This window comes from Perissodus microlepis, chromosome 12 (genome assembly GCF_051167445.1).
Source record: "Perissodus microlepis isolate ML-2025 ecotype Zambia chromosome 12, ASM5116744v1, whole genome shotgun sequence".
NCBI classification, from domain to species: Eukaryota; Metazoa; Chordata; class Actinopteri; order Cichliformes; family Cichlidae; genus Perissodus; species Perissodus microlepis.
Genome location: NC_140472.1, coordinates 28,743,578 through 28,763,854, shown reverse-complemented (window position 1 = coordinate 28,763,854; position 20,277 = coordinate 28,743,578). Strand labels below are relative to the sequence as shown.

Below are 20,277 nucleotides of genomic sequence, written 5' to 3'. Positions count from 1 at the left end.
AGGAACTGTGACAATCAACATCTTCATCAATAAATCTGATATCTGGATCATGATTCTGTGAGATTTAAAGTCAGATTTCATTGTATGGTAATGATTTATCTTTATGTGGATCAAATTAACTCAACAATGAGATGATACTCTGTAAGGATTTTGTAATAACAAATAAAACATCTGCATGGTGGTGACCCATCACTCTCTTGAATGGATCATTATGATGTGTTCAGCTGTGAGCTTGTTGAAGGTTAGCTTTTAACCACTGATGTATCCATCACCATCCCATGGAGCAGCTGTAGTAAACAGGAAGACATCTGAAGATTTTCTTACTGGTTACAAAAAAAAGCAACCTACATTTTACTGTCCAAAACATTTATGCAATAGATGTGTCAATTTAATGTGAAATAGAGCCAGCAGTACTTTCACAACTTGTGAGTAGATACAGCATTAACTCTGCCCTGGAAGATGTAGGAAATACAATGGAGAGGCAGAGGAAGTACCAGTCTTTTAGTCAATGGGACAGCATGCAATGAATGAAACACCTTGAAGGAGGCCCTCATCACCACTAGAGTCTCCCAGAAAGACACCATGCTCATTTCCTATGAAAAAAAAAACAACCTCAAACACGATAGCTCTTCAAGAGTAAAATGAATCAATGATTAACAATATTCTTGTAGACTGATAGAAGAGGCTGATATCTATGAATATGTAAGTGTTAATAACAGTCCAAACATGTTTTAAAATGTTTTTGAGAGATTTTTCATATAAAAAATATGATTAAGCTATTTGATTAGCTTAGTTGCAAATCCTTTAATATTTGTTAATACTTCAAGAAAGGTGCGAGTAGCTACATCAAGACTTTTTCCAGTTGCCATGTGGTGGTTAAAGTTGTAGGAAAACTTTGGTTAGGCACATTACAAATAGTACAGTTAAGATTGTTGAATTGAAATTTGTTAAGACTGAGAGAAATAAAGTGAGATTACTTTTGTATGCATGTTCTTGCCAAATCACTTTTGTCTCAAACATTACTGTATATTTTTACACTTCTGCCCAGAAATGACTCATAATCAAGTAATTCCGACTCTGCAGGACAAGACCACATGAGCATGATGCCGTTTCAATATCTGTTGCTCTCAGTCAGGTAATTGTGTTTGGCATGTTGTATCTTGTATCTTATCACCTTATATAAAAGGTGAGGTCAGGGGGGGAATTTCATTGACAAGCACTCAGAGTGCCGTCTTCAGATGTGACAAACGTGCATGCTTGTGGTTTCAAATATCCAGGTGGTTTCATATCTTTTTCTTGTGTATCAAAGTTTAGTGAGGATTGTAACTGACAGATGTGAAAATGGCTGTGTATTAATAAATATGAAAAAAGAAGCTGAAAGGTAAATTTGATTAAACACAAGTATGTTTTAAGGCTATATCCAGTTAGAATGGAGTCAGGACTCATGAAACTCAACAGGATCTTTTGGACCTCTCTTATTAAAGTGAGTTCAGTTGAATTCAGTTTTATTTAAATAGTGCCAAATCACAACAGCAGTTGCCTCAGTGCACTTCAACTTCATCCTTCACATTCTCCTCAAAAAATCTGGAGAGATCATCACAGACTGTAAAAAAAACTTTTTATCAATTCCTTTATTTTACCAGATATGTCTTGAATGATAACTCTCCATCATCTTTTAAATATTGGCTTAACCTTGAACCTCAACACTGGCAGAGTCAAATCATCAATGGGGTTACAGCTTGTTTGAATCCTAACAATCCTGACTCCTTTGTGTTTCAGTGGCATGCATGGAAACAGTTGCACAGGCACCCACAACTTCCTCAGATTATGCAACAGTGTCCAAGCCTATATAGTTGAAATGACCATTGTTTTGCATTACTTCACTCCGTCTCTACCCGACTAACAACAACGTCGAGCTCTGACATTTTTACTAATTTCTTAGTGGATTTCTCATACCGGTTCAGTCCTGTTTTTTTCAGTACTGTCAACTTTATTCCCATTAACTTTTAACCCATTGTGAAATGAGCAATACTGTACAGAAAGAAGTGAGTCAGAGTTTAACTTTGAGTTAATAATTATCTTTCCTGTGATACTTCTACAAAGGATCAGACCACAGCTGGTTGTCCTGCTGACATTCAGACACCATGGAGCTGCGTCTCTCTGCCTGCATCCTGATGGTACTTTGTGCAACATGGAGTGCAAACGGAGGGAACATTTTGGTGTGGTACACTGAAGGCAGCCACTGGATAAACATGAAGCCTGTTCTGGAGACGCTGGTTGACAGAGGACACCAGGTGACTGTACTGACCCCGAGCTCGTCAATGTACATGAACACCAATGAACCTTCCCGCTTTCGTTATGAGCCCTTCAACACCTCTTTCTCATTGGAGGCTATGGAAGAGTTTCTAGAAGAGTTCCTCCAATTCTCCATATACGAGATTGATTATATGAACTACTGGGAGATCTACATCAGATTCATTGACATAATGAAAACTGACCTGCAGTTTTCTATCCAGTATTTGGATGGTGTGTTGAAATCAGAAGTTGTCATGAAGAAGTTGAAAGAGGGAAATTATGACCTTCTCTTGGCTGACCCCCTCTACCCTGGCAGTGACTTGGTAGCAGATATTTTGGGGATCCCACTCGTCTTCTCCTTGCGCTTCTCCTTAGCTAATAACTGGGAGAGGCATTGTGGTCAGATGCCTGCTCCACCATCCTTTGTTCCCGGTGCAATGAGCAAACTCACAGATAACATGGACTTCTCAGAGAGAGTGTGGAACTTTCTCTTCTACGCTCTTCAAGACATCGTGATTGATCACACTTTTTGGAACGTATTAGACAGATATTACTCTGATGTCAAAGGTGAGCAAATAGGCGTAAAGCACTGATTTATAAAACTATTTTTAATATCCCATCAGATCTGATTAAGGAAATATGCCTTGTATGAACTATTGGTGATACGTTAATGTCCTTTACTCATGCATTGCAACAGGAACTCCCACCAGTGCCTGTGAGTTGATGAGTAAAGCAGACATCTGGTTAATCCGAACCTACTGGGATTTTGAATTCCCTCATCCTTTCCTCCCCAACTTTAAATATGTTGGTGGGATCCACTGCAGACCTGCTAAACCTTTACCAGAGGTAAGGACACTCAACTATTACCATCTGATTAATCATTACATCACAGAATATTCCTCCCAGGAGCAGTGAAGCCATCAAAATGTTGAACAAAAATGAGAAAACAGCTGGTTGGCTGGTGGTGGGATAATATTTGACTTGTTACAGGATTTGGAGGAATTTGTGCAGAGTTCTGGAGATGAGGGCATTGTGATCTTCACTTTAGGATCCATGATCAACAACATCACCAAGGAGAAGGCCAACATGATAGCCTCAGGCCTCGCTCAGATCCCACAAAAGGTCAGAGGATAATCTTTGTTTCAGCTGTAATCAACTTGTGCAAAGCATGGAGTAGTTTTTTATGTTTCAGATAACCAGTTTCAGAGTGCTCTACTTCTGACCACTATAGGGTGACCAACCATCCTCTTTTTTTCCACTTGTTGACTTGAAAGCCATTCATTAACCGCACAGAGAAGGCATTGTTTAAATATGTTAAAGTTTTCTTTAAGGACAAGTGTCCTGTTTTTTGGAAATCAAAATATGGTCACCCTAGACTACTAGGACTACCAAAACTACCTTTTTTTAAAATGACATTACAGACTGTGGACATTTTAGGCTGCATGTTCTTTGTGAGAATCAGCCATCTCCAATTTTTTCATCACTCAGTTTTTCTCATACAGGGTGCGAAAAGTCAGATTTTGTCTGTTTGTCTGTTGATTTCTAATGACAAGTCTTGAGCTGTCCCCTACCCTTCAAGTTTTGAAAAATTATATTACAATATAAAACTAGCATACAAAAAAAAACCCCAATCATGTTAGCAAATATCTTACTGTTTATAGGTGCTGTGGAGATATAGAGGAGAAAAGCCAGAAACTTTGGGTGGCAACACTAAAATATATGACTGGATCCCTCAGAATGACCTCCTGGGTAAGTAATGTGGGTACCAATCACAGATGAATAACGGATCAATAGATGATGGGCAGTATAGAAACGTTGATTCCATCAAAACTTATCTTAGCGAAAACAGATTCCACAAAGATGGCAAATTTTCACTGCACACTAAACATAATTTTTTCTACAAAACTTTTTAAAACTTTTGTATTTTTTTAACTATACCTGGAGCTTATTTTGCCACATTCAACACTAAATGTTTTATTGGAGGCTGTGAGCATTTCTTATATTAAAAACAAGGAGAACTGAATGAAATAAGATTTTCTCACAGATTAAATCATGATTACATGTTGCATGCTGCACTAACCTACTTTGTTTAGTTCATTTTCTCAAAGCTGTTCCACTTTAACAGATGTCTGGACATGCAAGTTAAATTTCAGCTTAAATCACTTCTTCACATATATTGCCATTCCCAAGTAGTCCAAGTGTGTAATAAGTAACTAAATGTTTAATGGTTTGTTTAATGGTTATTTGGCATATCTTAGGTCACCCTAAAACTAAAGCTAAGTACTTGTCCAGGTTTAGTGAAACTTTTTTGCTGTCCAAGTGTGAAAAACTTACTCCAGATGTTTCATGGTTATTTGACATGTCTTAGGTCACCCTAAAGCTAGAGCGTTCATCACCCATGGAGGTACAAATGGGATTTATGAAGCCATCTACCATGGCGTTCCCATTGTGGGCATCCCCATGTTTGCTGACCAGCCAGACAACATGGTCCATATGAAAGAAAAAGGAGCTGCAGTTATTCTCAACTTGAACTTCATGACGTCTGAAGGTCTTAGAGACGCAATCAACACAGTCATCAACTACAAATCGTGAGTTCTCTGAACTATATATACTTTTGGTTAGGATTTGAAAGTATAGATTTTATAGCAAAGATGAGTGTGGGCTCAAGAGTATGAAAAGTATGAAGGCAAAGCATATAGGGCTGCCACGATTAGTCGACTAGTCACGATTACGTTGACTATCAAAATCGTCGACGACTGATTTAATCGTCGACGCGTCGTTTGAAGCTTTGTAAGATCACAAAAGACGCAGGAATAAGTAGTAGATTTAAGAGTGTAATAACGGACTGAAACAGAAGATGGCAGCACTGCATGTACAAGGATGCCAGCTGCCGTTAAACCCTGAAGAAGTAGCTCTGTCCCAGAATTCATAGTGCAGCCCTGCTCAGTTTCCAACAATGGTGGCAGCTAGTTAATTTTAATATTACTCTTATTATTCTTTCTGGGTCACAAAATAAACGTTTAACATATTTTCAGGCGAGAATGTAGCTGTGTAAACCTCAAATATCTGCTCAGTTTATCAAGACACCACATATTTACAAAAACGCTCCGACGTTTTCGGAGAGGTCTGTTAGTCACTAGCTCGATAGCTACCCGGGAGCAAGGCTCACTAGAGCCCGTGAGAACACCGGACTCCCGGCAAATTGTTTTCAAACCCACCGCCGTCTTTCGCTACTCAGGTTAAATATATATAAGTCACTTAGATAACTTTAAAATGTTATTGTTTGGCTTTTTTTTAGTATTTTATTTGTTCCTGAGTAAATCGGTTTGGCTAAGATTAAAGTTATAGTTTTTACACAGCTGAATAAACGTCAAGCAGACAACTGATTATCAGAAGTGTGAGATGCTTGAGAATATACTCCGGTGTCCCGTTATATTTTAGATAGCAAGGAGTTTATTAAACTTCACCAAACAATCTGCAAATTTCATTAAAATTTAATAAACTATCATCTTGTCTTTATTTTTAGTTAGCACATACCTTACACATGTAAAGCTGTAAGCTAATGATAGTTATATAAGAGCAGATGCATGCTTGTGCAGTAAGCTGTATGTTTTACGTACAATGGATGCATGATCTGATTAGTCGACTAATTGCAAAAATAATCGGTGACTAGTCGACTATCAAAATAATCGTTTGTGGCAGTCCTACAAGCATAACATACCTTAAACCAGAATTATTTGCAATTTCAACACCTACACTGAACATAATCTGGTCTTGGGGTCCGTTCTTCATACCTCGCTTACTACATCCAAGATCAAATGACACATCCAAGATCAAATCATCGCGCTAACTTTGAGCTCGCTATTCCGGTTCTCCGAACACACCTGTTGTTGACGATTAGTACAGCTGGATGAAGTAATGTGAGATCACTGGGTGGCTTAAAAGGGGCTACGCATCGATAGTAGAAACATTGATCGGCAACCCTTTGATTGGTCGGTGAAAATGTCGAAGGAGCGCGCTCAGTATTTTTCGGCAGCAGGGCAAGAACTCTTGATTGAGGGATTTCAGGAGTTTCAGAGTTTAATTAAAACGCAAGGGAACACTGCAAAGGCTGCAAAAGCAAGGAGAGAGGGCTGGCAGAAAGTTGCTGACAAATTAAACTCGTAAGTAATTTAATAATAATAATAATAATAATGGATTGGATTTATATAGCGCTTTTCAAGGCACCCAAAGCGCTTTACAATGCCACTATTCATTCACTCTCACATTCACACACTGGTGGAGGCAAGCTACGGTTGTAGCCACAGCTGCCCTGGGGCAGACTGACAGAAGCGAGGCTGCCATATCGCGCCATCGGCCCCTCTGACTAACACCAGTAGGCGGTAGGGTAAATTTATTATATTATATTACATTATATCATATTATATTATATTACATTATATCCTCTTTCACATCAGAGCCACAACAGGACCCACTAGAACATGGGAACAAGTAAAAGTGAAATATAAGAATATTCTACAGAATGGTAATATTTATCACTTATATTGCTTTTAGTCTCTTGAAAAGAGACCCTGAAATAATCTGTTTGTTTGTTTATAACAGCAACCAAGAAAAGGGCAGAGCAAAAAAAACAGGTGGTGGTCCTGCACCCCCTCGTCAACAAGTTGGTTAAGTAAATAATACCCTCACGGGAAAATCGATATCTCTCTATGAGCACACTGTCGCGCTGAGCTAAAGGATCCTGTCTATCCCACAATATACGCTGAATTCTGAAAACTCTCCTTATCAATCTCGCACCTTCCGCTTACTTAGCGAGGTACGAAGAACGGACCCCAGGTTTCTCATTCGTTTATTTATTTTTTTAATTGATTTGCAGCATGTTTTGGGGTGCTTTATAGAGCCTTTGCAAGGCTTTTTTTTTTTTTTCATAAATGTAAGTTGTTATGCTGTACCTTACTAAAACCAGTGAGCCCTTTATTGTCACTGGAATGTGCATGTATTAATTTAGCAATACAAAAAAAAGGTATAAATGTTCTGGCAACACTTTATAACAGAAACTACAAATATGGTGCAAGTACGCTGTACTTACGTGCATTTTGTGTCAAGTCAGGTTTTTGCAGGAAATAATGAAAGAAGTACACTGTAAGTACCCTGTACTTTCTGGAATGCAAACCATATTATGGAGTCACCAGCGAAACAATGAAACAATTACAATGTAGCACCCACACCTAAGGCACAAGTAGCCTTTAATTACATGTAATGTTTTGTACCAAGTCAGGTTTTTGCAGGAAATAATAAAATAATTACATTGTTAGACTACAAGTACCTTGTAATTAAGTGCAATTTTTTGTGCAACATTTTTTAGTTACAAAATAACACAACCCGTGCCCCAGAAAGCACAGGGTATTTCCAGTGTACTTGTTTTATTGTTTCTTGCAAAAACCTAAATTGTTGCCTGCAAATTGCACATAAGTGCAGGGTACTTATTCGCTGGTCATGTTAAAAAGTTTTAGCAATCCTTTTGTACTTTGTTTTAATTTGCTGTTAAACCTCTTTTACACTGATGGAATAGTAGAACACACACCAAGAATACCCATTCACACAATCAAATTCGTTTCACTTAAATCTGCAACAAACTAAAGTTATTTCCATGTCTCTTATTAGGCTTTGAGACCATGACATTTAACGTTGAATTCGATCCAGTTTGGAGTTTAAGCTCTAACGTGCAGCCATCTCCTTAGAAATAAACAGCAGCACCGAGACTGCACAAAGTGATTAAATTATTAACTGGAGTTAAGGGCTCTTTACAATAACAATACAATAACAACAATTTCAAGATTAATGATTTTCTGTACCATTAATCTCTCGCCTCATTTAACTGTTTATTCTTGCAGTTTTATGTTCTTTAGAGATTAATTTTAAGAATTTTATCATCATCTGATAGCATCTCTGACTGGACTAGGTGGCAAAGAGATCATTTCATACAGAAGCAGAGTCACATGTCCCATAAAACACCTCTTTTTGTGTGAGCGCACACAGAGCCTGAGGCTGAGAGCTTTACATAGAAAGATGATAAAGACAGTAATCACAAGTCACTGAATGTACATGCCCTTGGGTTCTCAGGGCCATGCTCAGGTTCACACTTCAAAACAAGATTTCACTAATCAGTGGTTGATGTCACAGTGCCAACTTCTATATTTTATGTACAAACTATTGTTTTTCTGCTTCATAGGAGAATTCAAAAGACAGATTAACAGCATATCATAAAGTACGGTGGCCCCTAGAGACAAAGCTCCAAAACACGTACAAAATCCAAAACACACGCAAACTCCAAAATACTTACAAAATCCAAAGCACTTACAAACTCCAAAACACTTACAAACTCCAAAACACTTACAAAATCCAAAACACTTACAAAATCCAAAACACGTGCAAACCCCAAAACACATGCAAATTTCAAAACACAACAGAAGTGCTCCAGGACGCTAGGGGCAGTGTTGAGCTTTTGTTACCTAGTAACTACACAAGCCAGGAAGTACCAATGACCGGATTTGGGCTGTATCCCAATTCAGGGTCTGCAGCCTTAAAGGCCGCATTTTAAGGCCGATTACGTCACAGCGACACGACAAAGGCTGTCCCAGTTCAAAGGCTGCTCGAAATGCGGCCCTCAAATGCGTCCTTCATTTCCCTGAATTTTAAGGATGGGTCGCTGTAGCCTTCATAGCCCAACATATCCCAGACTTCATAGCGCGGCAGTCGGTGTGGATAATTTTGCCGAAAAAAACGTCGGAAGCGGAGCGGCCGAAGAGTAAACTTTCAGAAGTAAGTACTGAATATTATGTCACTTATTTATGCGCGAATGTTTTTATAATAAAGAACATTAAAACATTACTGTTGGCCACATGTCGGGAAAGTTATGTGACATTCGCGATGTTTGTACTAACTTGGTTTTAAAGCCTTTACTTCAAAATATACGCCGTTCAATAGTTGACTTTAATCTTACAGAGAATGTGATGATTTTATGGATAATTAAAGTCAGTCATATATCCACAAACACAACAAGCTGAAAGTCAGTGATGCTGCTCGGTTTGCAGTCCTGAATATCATGGCACAAGCAGGATTCACTGCACTGTTAATGTTAGCTATGTTATATTGCTGCCTCTGTTCGGTGGTGTCGAGCCAAACGGACTTGAACGTGTGTTTGAACGAGCTGACGGTTCACTCGTTAAGCTGAAAGAAAGATGCTTTAATCACAGGTGTCACACATGTGTCCACTGTACCATCTGGGAACTCTTCTTGTTTAGCACTCGTAATAACACAAACACTAAATCCTCCTTCTCTTGTGCTGTTTTGTAGCAGTGTATACACCTGAGACTGTCACCTGTCTGTCTGTCCTGCACTCTCTCTCTTTTTCTTTCTCTCTGATTGTGTAATAAAAGTATGAACATGTAGTTATAAGTTACACTTGTGTTTGAATCCTGCAGCTTATCACACATTTGATTTCCATGTGTGACAACTGCAAGTGTCCAGAGTGAGGACAGACTGAGGGACCCACTGCTGCACATCATCTGTGAGGCTTTACACCCCTGATGATCCACCAGGACAAACTCAGCAGTGTGTGAGGAAGAGGAGGAGGAAGAGCCAGCAGCAGCTGACAGATGCAGAGAATAGACAGACTGTTCCCTGTTTGTGAAGGACTGCTAGGAAAGCTTAACATAACTAATTGTCTGGCCTGAATCAGTCTTATTAGGTAATGTTCAAATAATTTGATCATTCCAGTGTTTTCAGTGTGGGAGAAAGTACTCAGGGCCTTCAAGTTAGACACTATGAAAGGCAGAAACAAGTTTAATATTCAGAAACCTAAAGTATGTATCAGCAGCAGAATGGAGCTAAAAATAAATGTTTGTTTCAGTTCTATGAAGCTTTGAGTATTTTGGATTAGTAGTACTGCTGTGTTTGTTGCATCATATTGCTGTAATTGTTTATATGCTTTATATATTCTGAGGTAAGTTGATCTATAGTGTTACATCATATTCTATAAGGATGTTATGTGTTTGTATACTTTCTGCCCAGTTTGACCCATTTAGCAGAAGTCAGCCTGTTTAAGGCTCTGATATCTATTCTGTATGACTTAAAGCAGTTATGACATGGTCTGATTTTCTCACCCAATAAAGGAATATTTAATTGATCAGTCTACTCTTCATTCTATCAGAAACAGTTTTCACAGCTCGTACATTTTCTTTTTATAAATATATGTAAGCAATGAGCCAAATTTAGTAATGCCAACATACTGAAGGAACAACATTTGTCTCTTATATATGATACACCTATATATGCACTGTCAAAGATACTCGTCTTTGAGTGAAGATTTAAGGTGATAAGACATATAAATAACTGCAACTTGAATCTGTACTGAGGCTCAGTATTTGACACAGAGTTCATGTTCACTGCTGTAATAGCTAATAAGGATTAATATAATAACTATAATATTGGCCATATTATATTTACATTACCAAAGTGATATGACTTTAGTCTCATGAACAACATTAGCTAATTGTTATTTACTTTTTTTTTTTTTTTTTTCTTTTTTGTTGTCCCGTTTGGATCTTTAGCCATCAGAATTGTTGTCTTAAGGCCAAGAAAGATGCCAAGCGGATTTATTTTACCAAGTGGGTCATCATGGCCTTGCCATATTGGTCCATTTGATTGACCTTTATTATAATTATGTATTTATTTTATTTTATTTTCGGTTGCTACAAACGGGACAGACATGACTGGGGGATAGGACAGGGAGAAAGAATGAAAGAAAGAGAGGGAGAGAAAGAAAAACAGAGGGGAGAAGAGACGGTGAGAAAGGGGGGAAGAAAGAAAGAAAAACAAACAAAACACCTGGATCACCTGTATGGAGAAAAAAAAACAGAAGAGAAAACAAACAAAAAAGAGCAACATAATAAATACAGCACCATCACAATAAACTAGCTAGCAGTAGATAACAGTAGATACTAAATATTAAATGCTATTGTGCAGCACGCAAGATAGACAGCGCACAATGTGCTTTGAGGCAGCAGCCAAGAAAGCTGTAGTCCGCGTCTGTGAACACCCGTGTGTACACCTGTGTGCACACCTGTGTGGATCAGCATGCTTGTATTCCAAAGGTTTCTCCATGTAACGGTCTGCTAGGGAGTGTGGGGAGCCATAGCCCCGTCCCCCAGGGCATGAAGCAGGTATGGAGGAGATCCAGGCCCCAGACATCCAGAGGCCCCAGAGTACGAGGACCCGAGGAGGACCACCAAAGGGGGGGAACCGTGCCACCCTCCTGGGAAGAGCTGAGTAGAGCCCCAAACGAGAGGTCACCCAGCAGCTACGGAGCAGAGGCCAGAGGGGGTTGCAGTGGCGTGCCCGCGGGCTCTGCCGGCAGCCAGCTGTGCCAGAGAGGACCGAGCTTCAGGCCCAGAGGCCAGAGGCCTGAGGGCACCCCACCCCCCGGAAGGGGCCCAGCTGGGCCACAGGCGCCAGGCCCCGCCAATCGGCCACCAGGAGTGAGCCGGTACATACATGAGCGCCCAGCCCCAGTCGACAGGTACCACCAACACACCAATGTCTGAGGGCATCAGCCACCGGCAGGGAGTGTGGTGAGGGGAGATAGGCCTCCGTACTTTGGAGGGCCTGAGATGTACCCAGAGAGGTTGAGTCTAAGACCCAACCTGACATATAGACACAGATGAACAGGCGCACGCGGACACAAACGTGCATCCCCACCCCCACATACACAACCAAATACTCGGCACTCACCCAACGTGTAGACAGACACAAATAGACACTGCACAGACAGTCACACTCCCCAAACATACTCTATATCCCAGGTCCAGGTACCCCCGCCCCCAGAGGGGCAAGCCGCACCTAGACCCAGGAGATGTAACCCTTCTCTCTGGGGTGGAGGCAAGCGGACCACCTCCTTATCTGCAGTAGCAGGGAGGCCCTGCATCCCAGACCCCAATCTGACGGCCAGCACCTCCTCCCAGCCCCCCAGCCCTGACGGCTAACAGAACCGGGGTGAGTGTTGCTGTATGCTGTTCTAAAGTGCATTTAAAACACCGGAGAGCATGGTTCCTGCTTCCTATCAGAGAGCAGCACGGCTCCTCCCGAAAACCCTCAGTGTCTATATGCATTTAAAATTAAGGGTAGGGTACCAGCGCCAGAGGTGGGTTGGAATACACCGACCATCCTCTGGATGCTGTAAAACGACACAACAGCCAGGACCCAACAGCCAGGCACAACAGCCCAAGCCCCCAAGGTCTAGCCAGCACCCCAGACCGGGGGCGGAGCACCCCCAGACCCCCAAGCCTCCACACCCGTCCCGGACCCACCCAGGGGCAGCCAGGCTACCAGGCCAGTAACCAACGTCCGCCAGAACAGACCCTCCCCCATCTCTGCTGTACGCAGCCACAAGGAAAACACCATCTAAGAGCCACCAGAGCCCCTAACCAGGTCATGGCCACATCCCCCGGGTTAGGCCCTCCAGGGAAAACATCCCTTGGGACTCCCCAGACGCCCTAAGGCCGTCCCTACCCCCATATCAACCACAATAGCGAAGGCAGGACCAAACCATGACCCCCCACCCCCACTAGGTGATGAAGCCGATCAAAGGAGCCCAAAAGGGATTGATCAAATGTGATGGCAGAGGCTGTATCAAGACTAATGTGATCTATTAGATGATTTTTATATTGGTTAGAATTAAGATTATTTTTTATTTTTCCAGTTAATGAGGACCATTTTCTTGGCAATGCATAGGGCCGTAGCTAATTGTTATTTACTAACTAATCTTAAATGACTGTTCAGTACAGAAATAGCCCAAAGCCCAAAAATCATGGTTTACTGTCCTGTGGTCTCAGCCTCAGATACTTATCAAATCACACAAAGCTCTTGCAGAAACAAACAAACAAATGAACAAAATATGTTCTCCTTCATTTCTGTCAAACAAAGTTGTATGACACGTTTCCAGCGGTTAGTATCATGGTTGCTAGGCAACCTGGGCAGCGTGACGGAGACTAGACCGTCCCATACAGCCCAACAAACTTGCCGTTTATTTTGCAAATCGAGCTCAACACTGCCCCTAGCGTCCTGGAGCACTTCCATTGTGATTTGGAGTTTGCATGTGTTTTGGATTTTGTAAGTGTTTTGGAGTTTGCATGTGTTTTGGATTTTGTACGTGTTTTGGAGTTTGCATGTGTTTTGGATTTTGTAAGTGTTTTGGATTTTGCATGTGTTTTGGATTTTGTACGTGTTTTGGATTTTGTAAGTGTTTTGGAGTTTGCATGTGTTTTGGATTTTGTACGTGTTTTGGAGTTTGCATGTGTTTTGGATTTTGTACGTGTTTTGGAGTTTGCTTGTGTTTTGGATTTTGTAAGTGTGTTGGAGTTTGCATGTGTTTCGGATTTTGTACGTGTTTTGGATTTTGCATGTGTTTTGGATTTTGTAAGTGTTTTGGAGTTTGCATGTGTTTTGGATTTTGTACGTGTTTTGGAGTTTGCATGTGTTTCGGATTTTGTACGTGTTTTGGATTTTGTAAGTATTTTGGAGTTTGCACGTGTTTTGGATTTTGTACGTGTTTTGGAGTTTGCATGTGTTTTGGATTTTGTACGTGTTTTGGGGTTTGTGCGTGCTATTTGGAATTTGTAAGTGTTTTGGAGTTTGTACATGCTTTGTCTCTAGGGGCCACCGTAATAAAGGTCTAATGAGCACAAAAGTTCAACTACCACAAAGTTGTTGTTTTTTTAAATGTATCTCTTTATTTGAATTTTTTGATACAAAACAACAACAACAACAACAACACAATAAGCAGTCTGAGACATGTAAAAGGAAAACTAATAGAGAATGGTAAATAATTGGGTCTACCAGCCATTTACACATTTGTCCTGACAAACCCAACCTGCCATTGGAATGGGGCTGCCCCTCTCACTATAGTTTTCCTCAGATCATCAGGTAAGTAATCACTGGAGGGCGCCATATATCCAAAAAGATATCGTCAATACCACTTAGTTTTGCACACAGTCTTTCCATTGGTAAGACTCTAAAGATTTCTTTATACCACTGAGTTATTGTTGGTGGTTCTTCATTGATCCAATGAAAAAAAAAAACATTTTCTTGCCAAGAACAATAATTTACATAGTAGTTTATTTTTTTTTTTTTAATCTGGAAATTTGTTCAGAGTTGGCAGCCCCAATAAATACTGAGCTGGATCTTTTTGTATTCTGCTTTTAAATATACCCTTTAATTCTTTTGTTACACAGAGACAGAATTTTGACATTTTTGAGCAAGTCCAAAGACAGTGCAAGTAGGTCCCTGCCGCAGATTTACATTTAGTACATTGTAATGACTTACTCGGATCAATTTTATTCATAAAATCTCATGGCGAGTGGGATGAGCCGTGTGAGGAATTAAATGAGGATCCACGCGCAGGTGTGCGATGTGAAGGTGGTTTATTGTAACATAAAGCACAAGGGGAAAAATGGCAAAACAGAGTTAAGCTAAACTATACTGGGACAAAACTAAACTACAAAACAGCACAACAAGATTAAAAGATCTCTTGATGTTGATTTCAACTTCAAACACTGGTCACAGAGTTCTTGGGGTTTTATCAGTTGTAGAGTTTTTAAATGCATCTCTATTTTATAAGCCAGAAAAAGTATAACAATTTAAAACAAAAAATGTGGGGGGCTTCCGGGTGTTCTGGGAGTCCATCTTACCTCACAAACCATCCTACCCGTTGTTTCACAATTCAAAAACCCACGTTGATAGCATCCAGCTGTGATTTCATGCTACTCAGTTTTCATATTTGGAAAATAGGTAAGTATTAGCACTTTATTGACGTGGATACTTGATTTTTTTTCAAGCCATTGTGAATGTTTGTTAATTTTAAAGTGAAAACGCTATCTGCTTTTTGCACAATATTATTTATTAGCCAGTTTCGGCTAAGTCTAGTTTCAAGTTATTGGACACATTTGATATTGTCAAGAAAGTTCTTGCTGAGTGATAAGACTATTATATTCTAATTCGTTAATATGTGCATCGTACCAAGATTAGCCTAATGCTCGAGGAGCATAGAGCTGCACTGCTAGCAGACACTGAGTCATCCTTTGAGGACTTGTCCTCTAAGTTAGACAAGGTGCAGTCTGCAGTGAAGGACTATGGTCAACGTATGGTCTCGCCCTGCCCAACTTGATGTTTTATTATTGTGCAGTCAATATTCAAACGTATACTTGGCTGAATGATCCTTAAGCTACTTAGTTTTGGCTTAAGGTGCAATCATGTCTCTCTACCTCACTTTCAGCACTATTATTTTCGTCCCTTCCTGTTCCCATGTTACAATTTACACATAACCCTGTTGTAATTGCCTCTCTAATCAATATAATATGATATCTATTCCGGTGTCACTTCAATTCAGTCTCTGCCTCTGCTCTGGCCCCAATCTGTAACAACCACCTATTGCCACCATCCCTCGTGAACTCGTGTATATGGGAGTCCACGAGGGATGGGTATTACATGTTTTTATGATTTTTTTTTTAAACATAACACTTTTCTAAGCTTTAGTGACCTGTAGTCTTTGTATAATTTGTATTATTATAACTTGTATCATTTCCTCCGCTATTTTCAAATAACACACTGTGCATCTTCTATCTTGCCAGAGTTTTTAAGTCAGCCCCCTAAGCAATGGTAGGAAGACTTATTTGAGATGATGTCTCACAGTAAGGCTCTTATAACACAAAAAAGGGCGATCGTGGCTCAAAGAGTTTGCAGTTCGTCTTGTAACCGGAAGGTTGCCGGTTTGAGCCCCGGCTATGACAGTCTCGGCGTTGTGTCCTTGGTCAAGACACTTCACCTACCGCCTACTGGTGATGGCCAGAGGAGCCCATCGCGCAATATGGCAGCCTTGCTTCTGTCAGTCTGCCCCAGGGCAGCTGTGGCTACAACTGTAGCTTTCCTCCACCAGTGTGTGAATGTGAGAGTGAATGAATAGTGGGATTGTACAACGCTTTGAAGGCCCCGAAAAGTGCTATATAAATGCAATCCATTATTATTAAATACCTTAATTAAGACATGGGGCAATTACTGAACTCCCCCCCCCAAAAGTTGGGAACAGGACCTGGGCCTTATGTTTGGGAAAGATTACTGGGACAAAGTAATTGACAGAATTCATACCTCGTCCTCATGTGCAAGACTCTCCCTTATTCAGTTTAAGACGGTATACAGATTGCACTTCTCAAGATCTAAACTTTTTGCAATGAGTACCACCTCATAAAATATGCTCTTAAAGTACCATGCTTATGACCGACATTAAAGTACAGTAGTATATGCCTATTTAACACCTACATACAGTTTACACAAGACAATTTTATGTCTTATATGAATATTATTTATTTTAACTTTCATAAACAGGATGTGATGAGTGATAATATAACAACTGTACTGCATTAAAACATTCACAGCAGTTGGGATATCCAATCTTTAAGTGATTACCTGATGAACCCTGCTTCCAGGTCCAAACTACTCTGCATTTATTAAAGCGGTTTTAATGCTTTTTATTTTGTTCTATTTATTTGAACAAGCCCCTAAAAACAGTCAGTGATCACTGTCGGCCTCTCTCGGTTTTTATTACTGCTAATCATTTTAAAGCTCAGTTTTTAAAACCTTACGATGTAACTACAGCCCAGCCCATGCAGCAGAATATTAATGACTATCCTTGTATTGTGGATGGATTATCTCAGTTTTTCTCCTGACTGAAGTTTGGTCTGTTTACAGCATCCAGCCATTCGATTAAATTTGTCCCTAATCATCAGGAACAAATAGCTATCATACTCCAGCTTCACTGAGTTTATGTTATGCTAACATAGCTGTGCAGCTAGCCACCGTGCAGCACATAATTATATACCAGCTAGCCCAACTTCAGTAACCCTACAAACGCCACTGCTGTTTATTTTTCAGTCTTCATTTATGTTGGAAGTGATAGCAGAGCTGTACATTTTAACTTTTGCTGTTGCGGTTAAGCTGCCGGAATTTTAGCTTCACGACCCTCCTTTGTGGTTCGTGCACATCGAAGTTCAGTTTGCTCTTCGTGACGTTTCAGCTGACGACATGAATTACTATCATGTGGTGGCCTCGCTGGATCCGCTGTCCACCCGCTGTGTGATGACCCTCCATGATGATGATGGTGATCCCCCCCACCCAAGGGAAATACACCGCTCTCAAGGCACTGCTGCTGTGGTGCTACTCCCTCTCCGATGCAGAGCGGGCTGATAAACTCCCTCTCTCAGGCCTGGGTGATTGGTACAGCTCTCGAGCTCATGGAGGGCATGCTGCCCTTGCTAGGAACGGATGACGGTGGATTCCTCTTCCTCCGACAGTTGCCGTTGCGAGGTGACCTCGCCAACTTCCCACTGCTGGCTGCAAAGGATTACCACTCACTCGCAGAAGAAGCAGGTTGCCTTCTCCTGGCTACCAAGAGCTTCGGCATCCAGGAGATAGTTCCCGACTCACCAACGGCATCTCCCGCGCCACGGATTCTCCAACTCATCGATTGTGGCTAGGATTGTGGCACTGCGGAAAAGGGCTGTGTTTTTACCATCACCGCCGTTCCATCGTTGCAGTTTTAAGGCCCAGGGAAACGAGCCTGCCAGCGCTCTGTAGATGCCGTGACCGCTGGCGATAAGGAAAGGCTGCTCTTCACAGAGGACTCGTGGTTGGAGAGACGTTTTCTGGTTGACTCTGGCTCACAGAAGAGCCTCGGGAGTCGCCGGTTCGATCCCTGGGCTCTCTGTCCTGGTCGTTGTGTCCTTGGGCAAGACACTTTACCCTACCGCCTACTGGTGTTGGCCAGAGGGGCCGATGGCGCGATATGGCAGCCTCGCTTCTGTCAGTCTGCCCCAGGGCAGCTGTGGCTACAACTGTAGCTTGCCTCCACCAGTGTGTGAATGTGAGCGTGAATGAATAGTGGTATTGTAAAGCGCTTTGGGTGCCTTGAAAAGCGCTATATAAATCCAATCCATTATTATTAAAAAAATTGGAGCTTTCCCACGTACCACCAGAGAGAACCCAAGTACTACTAGTGGTACGCGTACCACAGTTTGAGAAAGACTGATTTAGACTATCTAAAATATACCCCGACATTCCTGACCTGTGTAACAGTGGCAACACATCCACCTCGTATTTAACTCATGTGTTTTTTACCTGCACAACACTTCAGTTATACAGGACTTTTTATTTTGCAGTGCTCTCTCCTGTTTTGAGTGTTACACTCAAGCCTTGCCTATTTTTTATTTTTTTTATTGGATTGGACGTTTGGATCAGGACTGGTTATCAGCTGTTCACTAGTTCCCAAAAATTGTAATTGCCTGAACTGTAATGAGGTATATCTTTGTATCATTTGGTACTTGTTTTATTAGCCCTGATATGTCAAGCTACATGTAAAAATTCTATAAATAAAGAGGAAAAAAATAATAAAAATGTAACAATTCAGATTATGTTTTTTAATTCATATACACATTCACAGGTACAAAGAAAATGCTATGCAGCTGTCCAGCATCCACCACGACAGACCCATGAGTGCTCTGGAAGAGGCAGTATTCTGGATTGAATTCACACTGAGAAATAAAGGGGCCAAGCACTTGAGGGTCCAGGCCCATGAGCTCACCTGGTACCAATATCACAGCCTGGATGTCCTGGGCTTTTTCCTCGCTTTAGTTCTACTCCTCATATTCATCTTCATAAAGACCTGCAGTTTCTGCTTGAACACGTGTTGTGTCAGGAAAGGAAAAAAGAAAAGGAAGGCTGAATAACAGACTGAACTGAAACAGGCCAGAGATGTTGGACCAGTGCAGTATTTGTTACCTACATGAGATTTTCTTTCATGTATGTTTAGTTTCCCACCATCTTATTCTTTATGTATCACCACTGATTACTTTAACTAATTACAAGTGTGTTAATTTACATAAATGTACCTGAAGTTAATCTGACATTAAAAACCAAATGCTGATTGGCTGTTGAGTATATTTTTTTAAGAAAAGAAAATTCATTCTATGCCTTTAGCTGAGTAACACAAGTTTCTCTTTTAGTAATCTAGGCATACATCCATGCCATCAACAGTCATATAGATATAAAAGGTTCAAATTACAATTTTACATAAATTATGTTATTATAAATTATGAGGAAAAACAAAAACAAAAAAACACTAAATCATGTTATGAAAGAGGTTGATACAAGCTGATACATTTGGATGACAAAATTTCGTAAACATTTCTTTTGTATGAACATGTTGAAAAGTACAGGAATAAGTTTTTACTTAAAGTGCTGCGGTGTCCTAAAACTCAATTTTCCATTTTTTTTGACGATAATTCAGAATATGAAAAGAAAAAAAAAAGTAATATGAAAAAGCAACCACTACATCCTGGTGTCCTGAACACGATGTAATGTAATGTGGCTATATACAGTATCTCACAAAAGTGAGTACACCCCTCACATTTTTGTAATTTTATTATATGTTTTCATGGGACAACATTAAAGATATGACACTTTGACACAATGTAAAGTAGTCAGTGTACAGCTTGTATAACAGTGTAAATTTGCTGTCACCTCAAAAATAACTCAACATACAGCCATTGATGTCTAAACTGGAACTAAACTGGAGTCCGCTTCCACTCCTCCATTATGACATCATGGAGCTGGTAGATGTTAGAGACCTTGTGCTCCTTCACCTCCCATTTGAGGATGCCCCACAGATGTTCAATAGGGTTTAAGTTTGTAGACATGGTTGGGCAGTCAAGTACCTTTAACCTCAGTTTATTTAACAGGGCACTGTTTTGGGGGGGAATCATTCTCTGCTTCAGTATGTCACAGTACATTGGCATTCATGGTTACCTCAATTAACTGTAGCTCCTCAGTGCCAGCAGCACTCTTGCAGCCAAACAATGGCATCCCACCACCATGCTT

The 20,277-nt window shown here is 40.6% G+C and overlaps 1 protein-coding gene across 1 annotated transcript; it reads left to right on the top strand.

Annotated features, from left to right (window-relative positions):
• The first annotated feature begins 1,906 nt into the window (after positions 1-1,906).
• Positions 1,907-19,602, top strand: LOC146376537 (UDP-glucuronosyltransferase 2A2-like). The gene is made up of 6 exons (XM_084946918.1): positions 1,907-2,862; positions 2,993-3,141; positions 3,286-3,417; positions 3,957-4,044; positions 4,664-4,883; positions 18,842-19,602. The coding sequence occupies exons 1-6, from the start codon at positions 2,145-2,147 to the stop codon at positions 19,125-19,127; spliced, it is 1,593 nt and encodes a 530-aa protein (XP_084803044.1). The 5' UTR covers positions 1,907-2,144; the 3' UTR covers positions 19,128-19,602.
• Positions 19,603-20,277: the final 675 nt, after the last annotated feature.